General features: G+C 36.7%; 1 protein-coding gene across 1 annotated transcript; it reads left to right on the forward strand.

Moving 5' to 3' along the window:
- The first annotated feature begins 3,719 nt into the window (after window positions 1-3,719).
- ciarta (circadian associated repressor of transcription a) lies at window positions 3,720-11,827 on the forward strand. The gene is made up of 6 exons (XM_008422476.3): window positions 3,720-4,040; window positions 7,017-7,283; window positions 7,365-7,440; window positions 7,515-7,593; window positions 7,686-7,839; window positions 9,209-11,827. Exons 1-6 carry the CDS (start codon window positions 3,735-3,737, stop codon window positions 9,584-9,586), a joined length of 1,260 nt encoding a protein of 419 aa, XP_008420698.2. The 5' UTR covers window positions 3,720-3,734; the 3' UTR covers window positions 9,587-11,827.
- Window positions 11,828-11,867: the final 40 nt, after the last annotated feature.

Below are 11,867 nucleotides of genomic sequence, written 5' to 3' on the forward strand. Positions count from 1 at the left end.
TTTGTCTGATCTCACAGCTGCGATTACATGTCACAGGGCAAGTTACTGTGGAACATCGCCTCTGTCGCCCAGATGTGGAGCTGTTGGCTCAGTATCCCTGTTGGCTCCACATCTGGAACAATAAATGTGCTCAAATTAAAGCTGGACTGCCACTGCTACAACCGAGATCAAATAGTTTAAGTCTTTTTATACATCTTTACCAAGAGGCCAATCATTTTGAAAATGCTATATAGATATAAAAGGCTAATGCCTCTTGTGTTCTCGTGACAGTGAGAAACAATTCAAGTGGAATACATTTTTATAACTGACATGAAACTGACTTTGAACAGAGATTTTGCCGTTGCTTGTTCCTTGTTCGACAAGGAAGCTTGAATGAAATGCTCCACATTATTTGAGCTGGATGCTAATTGACTTTTATGAAATATAACTCCTACAGCATGTTGGCAGTTACTTGCTAGCAAGATGGATTGTCAGAATACAGTGTACTTGTTGGAACTGGAGTCTTTAAATAAATTATAGTCATAGTCCATAAATTACAATGTGTTCCTACGAGGCCTGTTTGTCAGATTGAAAGTACTTTTTGAAAATAAGAACCTCATAACAAGTAGTAAATATATTTTTATATTAAGCCCTCATTTTCGTATTGGTCTGATGTAATAGTCTAATATTAAATGTTGTGTCTCCAGCAGCATAGTGATCCTAATCATAATATAATGACTTGGATCAAAACATATCCCTGTTTTAGGATGGTCCAGTCAAAGTCCACGCCTAAATCCAGTTAGGATTCTGTGGCAAGACTAGAAATTGTGTTCTCACAGGTGCTCTCTGACATAACAGACATAACCCACACATGTTTTGAGAAATCTTCCTTTCAGCTCACAATTATTACAATTATTTTTTGTCTTTAACAAAAACATGTTAAAAGTCTATGTAGATTAAAAGAAAAACACTAAAAATTCTTGCAGAATGCTTAAGTTACAAGACAATTGCGAGGTTTTACAATGTGTAATTACCAGAGATGAATGAAGTTCAAGGAGAAAATGTCTTTGTTTTCTTTCTTCTTCTGAGTTTTTTCGATTATGTTCTTTGTCAAGTGCAGCCTAATGAACTACCATTGCACATTTTGTTTTCCATACTTACTGCATTTATTGGAGATGAGGAGTTTAAACTGTTCTTTTTCAGAGGCAGATATTTTTTTGACAAACAAATGGCAAATCACAGAGTAGAAAATTGGAAAATGAAGACATGAAATGGGAACTGTAGTGGATTTGAGTCCTTATTACTGTGACAAAGCAAGTAACTTGACAGTTTTTTTTTCTTTCTTTCAGACACCTGACAAAGACAATCAGTTCACAGGTTCTGCTCCTGTTCAGACAGAAATGTAACTTTCAATTTTGTATTCTCTACAAACACGTGTGACAAAGTTCAATGAAACGATGACTCACAGAAACTAAGATCATGTCTGATCTCTCTGATGGTTAACATTTATTTTAAAATTAAATACATTAACAAATTAAAGTTATTTCAGTTATATTATTGAGTTGCTTATGTACTGACAGCATTATTATTGAGAAATACGTAAATGTTTCTGCTCGCTCTGTTACAACCTACACACAAGCATGTGCAGGGACGAATGCCAACTGAGGTAAAGGTGAAAACTTGGGCTATCATCACTTATCTGTAGATTTAGACAGCGTGTACAGTGTAAGATCGTTTCTGTGATAAATGCTCAGAAATTCAGACAGATTCCAACAAATCAGGAGGTTTATTCCCTCAGTACACTGAGGCTCTGTCTGCAGACGGAGCCTTTAGTAATGGCCGTACTGTACTGCTTCCCTGGGTTCTTTATCAGCAGGTTGCTGTGACTGTGTGTGTTTGCATGGCTACAATATCTGCTGTGTCGCAATCAAAAAAGAAAAAAAAAAAATCCTGAACAAAGTGTTCCTATGCAAATATCCAAACGCTTGTCAAGCCTGTTGCAACAAAAAGCCATAAAAAGGTACACTGCTGATCTGCACCTGACGCCTCCACTGTACGGTCTAACAGGAAACTCTGGTTCTCTGATCTGTCAGGTGATGTGTACGATTGATTGCGACTGTTTAAAAAAGTTAACCATGTTTGAACTTTCTCCTTCACACCCAGAATTTTAGCAGCAGCGCCTTTTCCTTTTATTCTGTCATATTGACCTTGCCGTTTAATAATTATCATTGTGATTAGAATAATTTATTTATTTTTATTCTCCATAGTTTTCACATCCTTTCTTTTGAGTATCTCGTGTGCACTGAAGAAGTGATTCACTCCTCCAGTCTATGTGCTATTATGTAATTCTGCTGGACTTAATTTAGAGCCCTCTCTATGGAAACTTCAAATGGTCTGCAAATATGTATACCAATCTTGTGAAGTTTAATAATGACAACTTTATAGAAATAAAATGTTTAAATTTGCATTGTTTATTTCATACAGTGCTGTGAAAACGTCCTCTTTCCCCATACAGATTTCACTTCACTTTAGTGCTTCAGATCATCCAATATTGTTCAATATAAGATGAAGATAAACTCGAACAAACACAAAATATATTTTTACAAAAGCCACCCAAAGAAAACAAGCGTAAATGTGTGGAGGTAGTTGTTTCTCTGAAGGTAATAACTGGTTATGCAACAGGTGGAAGCAGCAACTCCCATTAAATGCCTGCCACAACTGATAATGAGCCTTTTATACCAGTGTGGAGGAATTTTGACTCCGTCTATTTTTGCAGAATTGTTTTAATTCAGTTACGCTGAAGAGTTTTTGGGCATGAACAATTTATTTGCAGGTCAGGCCAGAGCATCTCACATGGATTCAGGTCCAGACTTTAACTTTGACTTTGACCCCCCTCTCCCAAAATAGCTACGAAAGGACTGAAACAGCAAAGGACCAAAAATGTTCCAGGTCCAAAACGAACCAGTACACCAAGTTAACTTGGTTGTGACGTGAATCCCAGATCTGCAGTTTAGAGCCAAACTAAGCATAACTGTTATTTTGTGCTACCAACTAGAAGCAAAACAACTCATTAATAGTGTATTTCTTTGCTTTTAAGGTTTTAAAACTATAAATGAGCATGTTCAAAAACATAAGAACAATGCAACAACTGTAAATAGAAACAGAAAGAATTCCTAATAAACTGTTCACACGAGAAACTTTCATTACATTTTCAAAATATTTTAGTGAAGCTCACATTTATGAATAAATACTTGGGATTAATGAATGATCAAAGTTAAAGCTTCAATCCAAGGATGACAATTTATACCATTTAGTGTCTATTGACCTGTAAACGAGAAAAAAAAGTTAAATCATAGATGTATAGCCTTTTTCTTTCACAGTGCTATTTAAGTCACGTTGCTGTCTTCAGTCTACATATTTACCACAATTGGAGACTTACTGGATAATGTGACTGGCTGATAAAAAAAAGGTGAAAACACTGACTTAATGGAGTGTCTCTGAATAAATACACTCTAAACGTGACCTGCTGTTTCTCTTATTCATTCGTTGCGTTATATCCATTGGAAGAGGCCAAATGTGACCCTGTTATGAAAAGCTAAAAATTTTAACAGTTGCCAGCAGCAGCCGCGTGCAGCTCCCCTCTTCAACGAGCCACAACACTCACACGTGCGGCAGCCGGTGGTGAGGCGGTACCACCGCGTGTACAGACCAACCCGAAACTAAGGATAGCGCCGATTGGTTGAGGCTTCCATCCAATGAGAGCGCTCTCGCTTCTCGTCCAATCGCAGCGCCGTACCCTTTTGGCGCACGTGCGGCGGCCGTTGAGCTTCTCCGTTCTGGCACTGTTTGTTCGGAGATATCCATGGAGTGAGGGGAGGAAAAGCGAGACACAGACGACTGGAGGAACAAGGGAGGAGCCGAAGCTGAACCGGAGAACAAGACAGGATTCACAGCTGAGCGTATTCACCGCTAGCTCTGTGCTCAAGTCCCCTTCGCTTGTGGGGAACAGTTTCTCAAAGTATAGTTTGCAAAGTCAGTTTCTGGATTCTTCTAGCAGAAAGGTAAGAACTATTCGCTCTACGTCTTTGTACGTCTGAATATTTGACGCACACAGATATATATTTGGAGGTGGAGAAGCACTATAGGAAATGCATGCTTAAAACAGTCATATATTTAAACATTGGTGGTTCATTAAAGGAATAAAAAATGGATTAAACTGTTCTCTATTAACTTGACTGGATTGAAAATGTGGGAAAACTCAATAGCAGATGAGGACATAGGTTTTATACGAGCAGAGGAGTGTTGTATAAGAGTGTGCGTGTCTCAAATGATTTATTTCCAGGCTTGTTGTGAACTTTTTAGCCACCCCCTTGTGACTCTTGTATAACAGCTTTCCCCCCTATTTAATACTTAGTACCGCAAAAATAATGTATAATAACTAGAAAAGAAACAATTTCTGACACGGCACCTACCAAATAAAAATACAGTTCTGAGGGGTTATCCTCCATCTCCAATGAAGAAATCATTTTTCAGCTGCAGATTTTATTCCATTATGTAAACTTGTTTCATTGTCCGTCCACTGGCTGGCTGGTTAGGGTCTTTCCATTTTTGTTATATTTTACAATACAAAGTCAGTCCCATATTTTTATACATGATTTTCCTAATGACAGTTCCTCCATGTGCACATATACAACATTGGTCAGTCAATGTTGACACGTTCTAGTTTGTGTTTTTGTGTGTGAAATTGTTCATAGGTGTATTGTATATGTGTGAAATACCTTTGGTGTATTTTTTTGTGAATTGCAAATTTATTTTGGTAATCACAGAAACCAAGGGGTAGGTGTTGTCCGTCCCTATACAATCAGTCCCCAATTTTGACTTTTAACAAATGCTTGTTGAACCTACTGTTTAGGTAGGTTTTTACAATATTTCCTTCTGTTCTGCATATGTATAAACATTTATGTGAATTTTCAAACTTTTTAGTTCTGATTCAGAAGACCATTATTTTCAGTGTCTGACCTGCTGATCACCGATCAGAGGTGATTATGGGAAAATGGGCCAATTCCAATATTTGCTCGCATTACCAGACGGTACTAATATCCGTTTGGCAAATTACTTTGTGCTTCCAACTTTAGCCTATTCAATTGTCTTTAGCCATAGTGCATACAAAATTATGCAAACTTTTTTTTCTCAACCTTTGACAAAGTCGGACCATGAATGGAGAAAAATGTGCTACATGCTCCCAACAGAAAATTAATTACAAGATAGTTCCCCGTTAGGCACCAAATTATATCTTGATTACCTATATCGATGTTTTGCTGAACTCAAAATAAAAACAAAAGAAATGAACTGTATGATGTTGGAGTCTTTGGCAGAATAAAAAAGTGGTAGTTTTCTGTTCTAAATTAAAAAATTATGTTTTTTAGGTAACTGTTGTAATAGTTTAGTTTTTAGCAAATTATGCAAAGCAAATGGCAACAAACAATTACAGATATAGACCAATGGCAAGGTTAAAGAGAGGTTCTTTCAGGCAATTTTGTCTTAATTTCAAATTGTTTAAATAATTCATATTCTATAGAAATTTGTAAAATAACAAATGTTCTTTTTCTGATGAGAATAATAGGTTTAATAATTTGTCAAAACAATACTCCTAATAAAATTAAAATTGACATAATGCAGTCTCTTTTTTCCCCATCCTCCCTCATAAGAATAACACAGTGAAAGTTTAAATGTCTTTATAGTAGAACAGAAAGTATCTTTTATGTGTCTTTACGCTGACGATTCTGGCACTTTATGAGTTTATTCACCTGTGGTACAGGTGTTTTTTTTGTTTTTTTTTGCTGTGTCCCGGTGTAATAAACTGTCAAAATTGATCACTTATCTTATCTTCATTACGTTATGGTTGCTCAAACATGAGTCAGACATTAGTCATAGGTCTGTACAATAGGTATACTGATATTGGTTTTAATATGCACATGGCAGTGTGGAAATTTGTGCCATTTATTGAAGAATATAGTTTGAAATTAGAAAAACAACCATTATGTGATTAACTCTGAAATATAAACAAATAAACAGTGTAAATGTCTTTCTGCTTTGTATATATGGTCAACTGAAGATTATGAGTTGTTTATCCAGCTAGTTGTGACCAAAATCCTTATTTACATCTTAACAAGGATTTATTGAAAGTATTTCTTCTGTCCAACTTAGTGGTAGTTTCTTTATGACTTTACCACCTTATTGCCTCTTCATCTTTTAAAACTTCTTATGCTGCACTCAGTAGCAAGTGTCAAGGCTTAAATTACAAGTACAGAGATCCTGAATTCATTGTGCTTAAATAATAGCTAGCATTTACAGCAGTTGTTTTCTTTTAGTGATATTGAAGTAATGGTACATTTGGAGTTCAATGTTCATCAATATTCTATAGTTTTTAAATTATGTAAATTGTTTCCTCCTGAAAACCTGCTAAGCCCAATGTTAGGGGCGTTAGGGCAGTCTTCCAGTGACTTGTTGTGTTTTTGAGTTAAAAAATGTTTAAAGGTGACAGAAAATTTTACTAAGCATTACTAACAATACCTAAACACCAACTATAAAGTCTCAAAAAGGGGAAACATAGAAAAAAAAACCTAAAAGAAATAAATAAACAATGCGTAGCCTGGAGGGAATGCAAGTAAAGCCTGGTGGCCCGCCAGGCTGGTGTAAACCGTGATATACGTTTTCATGTTTCCCCAAAATATGACGTCCTTTCCTCTTTGACTGGTGACATTTTCAGTTATGATTGTTTATCGCGACTTTTAAGGAGTGAACTGGAGTGCATGCCACAACAGACTCGGACACTTTTATGGCGACTTGCTTTTTCTTTCTTTTCTATGGACACTTTTTCACTGAAAGCAGAAAGTGACGTGTATTAAAAAATATGTTCGTGTCAGTATTTGAAATACTTTGCGTTTTTCCTGCAGTTTTTAGGAGTGAAATAAGTTTCAGTGCAGATCATTTATACAACAATAACAGTCTTGCACTAACTCTGTATGTCTCCGCAGATGAATTCATTGGGTAAATCTTCCAAATGGCCGTCTTATGACTCGCTTCCCTCCACCTCAAGCTTCCCCCCCAGCGAAAGCGAGCAGACTGAGGACGAGGCAGACATCTTCTCTGAGGGAGAAGGGGACGGCGTATTAAAAAGCTCCCTGCACTCAAAGTTTAATGGCGATCAATGTGAACTATACCCTGATGAAGCCAAACATTTGTCTCCTGAAACGGCTGCACTGAGGTCATCAACTCCAGGAGACTTGACCTTCGCTAAGAAAGTGAGCACAGTTTCACTAAAACAAGCTTTCTCCTTCTAGTGTTTCATTTTCATAACAAAATGTGTCTGTCTGTATTTTCAGTGTGCTGATTTGCACAGGTTTATCCGCCCTTTGCTGGAGCTTCTACAAGGATTACAGACTGGACGGTTTGACAAAGGTTTGTGGATTAATTACACCAAATATTGCTGTGTAATAAACCAACTTGTCTGACATTCTGATGTATGTTCCTAGGCTTAACCAGCTTCCAGCAGAGTGTTGCCATAGACAGATTACAGCGAATTCTTGGGATCCTGCAGAAACCTGAAATGGGGTAAAAAAAAAAAGTGCTTCTAAATTAAACAACTCAAGCAAATGTGTCATTATTGCTGATACTAATAGTTTCAACATTGATTTGTGTTGCAGTGAGAAATACCTCCAGAATCTGCTGCAGATAGAGATGCTGCTCAAAATGTGGTTTCCTCAGGGGGCGTTCAAATCCGAGGACAAATCCAAGCAGACCAGCTCTGCCTCACTTGCTTTACATCGGAGGAAAAATCAGCTCCACATACCGGTCAAGGTGAGAATCAAATGACATTAATACAGGCTGGTGCCTTTAGAAACAATGGAAAAGGTTTATTGATGTCAAACATTATTAAACTTTTTCCAATGTCGACATGCTCACAATAAGCAATAAATCAATTAATCGCATGAGAAATTAAAATGAGTGCAATAATTACCATTTGCATTCTTGTTTGTGTAGTTTGCTTAATTCTGCTCTTTAAAATAATTGAAAAGCTGCCATTTTGAATTTTTTTATTTTATTTTACTAAAGTCCTTACAAGCGGTTTTGTCTGTCTGAGCTTTATTATTATTATGGTCTGAAGGGCAATTTTATATACAAAGACTTCATAATCCATTTTATTTATTCTTTTGTTTATTTATTCTGGATATTTAAAATGTCTTAGAGGTTTGAATGTTGGGATTAAAGTTTATTCACCTCTAAGTGGGTGTAAAGCCTTTATCATTACATTTGTTAAAAATTGTCTCAAAAATGACAATATTATCATTATTTAAAAAATGTCTCATCCTGTCAAGCCTGTGACTGACCAACACAAAGTAATGAATAAATGTGCAGTAGATGCAAAACCAATGAAATTGGAAAAATGTCGGCAAGTTTGTGTTCATCCCAGCTTCCTCTGGTAACGAAAAAAATTTCAGTTCATGTCTTTCATGTGTGTAATTTCATCTGAGTATAAATCCAGATGTTCTCTTAAAATAACTTTAGGGAATTATGAAGACCAACGACAATCAGATCAATGATAAGGCTGTGGAGAAGCCTGGTGAGGTTGCAAAAAATAGACGTTTGTGTAGTGGAGAATTGACACAATCCATCACTCTGAACACGACATCCTCATACTGAAACATGGTGGTGGCAGTATCATGCTGCAAAGATGGGTTCCTTCTGCACAGCCAGGAAAGCCTCTTGGTGTTATTGGGAAGATGGGTGGAGCTAAATAAAGAGTCATTTTGGAATAAAACCTGCAAAAAACTGAGACTGGAGAGGAAGGTTCAAATGCGATAAAGACACCATCGCTGCATGGTGGTGGCAGCATCATTCTGTGGGTGACTAAATACAGATGTGTGCCTAAAATCATGTATTCTGTATTTTGAAAACCATGTGTGTTATTCACAACTTTGTGTTGGTCTATTACAGAAAACAAAATACAAAAGGTATACGGAGTATGGATACTTTTTTGCCACTTTATATTAAGGACAGTTTATTAAACAGAGATCACCTTTAAAGGGAAATAAATTATGTTTAGCTATATCCCGTTCATACATCTGTTATCCGTGATGTGGTGTTTTTGTAATTCAAGCTTGTTATTTCCTCCAAGACTTTTTTTTTTTTACAGTAGCAACATTTGGTTCTATTTTTTCCTCTGCAGAAGAGAAAGCTGAGCTGGTCAGACCCCGATGTTGCCGACAGTCTCCCGGCGAAGCAAAGCCACCGTCAACACGGAGAACACGAGAGGTGCCACGCTGCCGCTTCACTTGACACCGCTTCGACATGTCTTCCTCTAGCTCCAGAAAATCAGATCACGTCAGAGGAGAAAACTGCTGACACAGAAGTGGATAACTGCTCAGCAGGGCAAAGGTTTACAGACAGGACTGGCCCTTTAAGCAGGGCTTATATATGTGGCAGGAGAGAAAGCGAGAACCCGACGCGCACTGAGGTCTTTCTGCCCTCCTCGCGCCGCAGCCCAGCTACGCAGGACTGCTCGGTGTCTTCGAGCAACAGCGTTCCTACGACTGACTCACCTTAACTGGCTGAGGCTGACCTTGCTATCACATGGAGGTACCTCAGCTGGAGGGCGGACCGGATTACATAAGTATAAGGTTTGGCTTGAAGCCAGTCTGCCATGCCTGCAAGGCACATTAAATCAGAGGAGGTGGAGGAAGATACTTATTAACCCCCGACTCTCTGGGTTTCTTTTCCTAAAGTGGCCGTGTTATATTATTTTTATTAGGAGTTGTTGTTGTTTGCAGGAAGGTAATGTTTTTCTATGAAACTAAGTTGAAGGAGCTTGGATTTTTTTTATTATATATTTCTTGTGTGTTAAAGCCGTTTTTACTGTTTTTATATTTTTTTCATAATATACGACAGCTTGAAAAGTAGCAGCACAGCATTCTGAAAATAATACCAATAATGATTTTATTGTTATTATTATTTTAGAAGCTGCTGTTTGTAGGAAGGTGATGCTTTGTGGAGAACTGAGTTAAAATAGCTTAGGAATATTTGATATTTCTTGTGCAATAAAGCAGATTTTTACTGTTTTGTACTTTTACACATTTTAAGGCAGCCCAAAAAGTAATGACAAAGAATTTAAAAAATAAATAAATAAAAGTATTTTATTTATAACGGTGCTCTCAGAGGCGTCTGCACCTGTGCAGGAGGGAAAACGTGCGACTCTGCCGACAGGCAGTTCAACACGCTGATCCCCTGGTGTCTGCCCCACACTGGGAACTGCCACATACCGTTAATATTTTTTACTCTGTCCTGCAGTAGTAGTGGCCTCATTGCTGATTTCTGGCAAATTGTAAAAGTAAAAAAAAAAAAATTTTGCAGCTTCCTTGGATTTCTAAGAAAATTTTACTGTATTAATTTTACATTTACAAGAAGTCAAGCTCTCTTCAGTCACATCGCCTTCAAAAGCTGATATTTATGACTATTTTACATATAGTTTTCTATAAGTGACTTGGAGACGCTCCAAAATTGAAAAGGATCTTCCTTTGCCCATTTTCTGCTTCCAGCTACAATTAAGTTACTTTCTGGTAGATTTTTGTCATCTTGCTGACTTACATTATCTCACACTGTCCAGCGTTTTAGATGAAACTAAATGATGTAGGAAAGACATGCAACTTCTGCCAAGATGTGCCAAACAAAGACATTTTTACATTTTCAAATTGTAAGTGGCTTATAACGATGTCACAAATATTTTATTTATTTTAGTTTTGCTTCTCCACTTAATATGAAAATTAAAAGGATTTTTCTGCAAAAACACTTGCGCAAAAAAAAGAAAAGAAATACTCAGCTGAATATGATTCTGCATATTGTGCTATTTATCTTGTGAGTTGCCACCTTTTGCTTTTATTGGAAATATGTTGCAGTGGAAATTTGTAGCAAACAACTTAAAATATTTATGCCTGTGTGCATCTGAGTTTGTGTATCTGCACTTTGGATGAAAATGAGGAAATGTTACATGTCTGTGAACATCAACAAAGTTGTGAAATTATTTATAAAAGCATTACTTGATATTTTTAATTCCATCGGCTGGTTTGTGTTACACCTCAGAGGTACTTGAATTATAAACGCGTGTCACTGCAGGGAAACATTTGAAGAATAGTAGCATAATATATACTAAAAGCAAGCATGATGCGGAAGTAAAAACCAACTTCTGTGCCTCATTTATGAGATTTATCACTATTATTTCATAAAATTGGCAACACTAAGTGCAATAAGAAACGTAAAGATGAAAGGAACTGAACCATTTCTGAACTCATCGTTTTTACTCTTACAAACATTTTGGTGAAGTTTTATTCATGTTGATTGACGTCTCTGATGGTTTGTCATTGTCAGAGCCTTACGTATAAACACGAATAACAGTGGAAATTATACAACAAAGAAAAATCAAGTGCATAATTTTTTATAAATGATTTAAAGAAAACATGCCACTGCAAACCAGATGTGCTTTTTGTGCAGGTGTTTTTCAGGCTTCATTATTTTGAATAATTCAGTGTTACTTCATGTAGAAACAGTAAGCACAAGGCAGAGAACAACATGTGTACAATAAAACTTTGTGTTTTTGTTGTCAAACTGTAATATGTGACTATATTTGTGAAATAAGACAAAAGTTCTCTCTTTGCAGTTGTACTTTTTAAAAAGGTCCAGTTGTTTTTTTTGTTGAGGCCATTTCTTTGTTTCTTGTAAATCATATTGTCCTTTCAGGTGAGTGCTTGAAATTTTTTTTTAGATATTAAAAGACTGAAATGATTTATTAACTCCATTTGCTGGTTTGGAGTTTTTAATGAAACGCCTTCAAGATT

Source organism: Poecilia reticulata, chromosome 11 (assembly GCF_904066995.2).
Source record: "Poecilia reticulata chromosome 11, P_reticulata-male-v2, whole genome shotgun sequence".
NCBI lineage: Eukaryota > Metazoa > Chordata > Actinopteri > Cyprinodontiformes > Poeciliidae > Poecilia > Poecilia reticulata.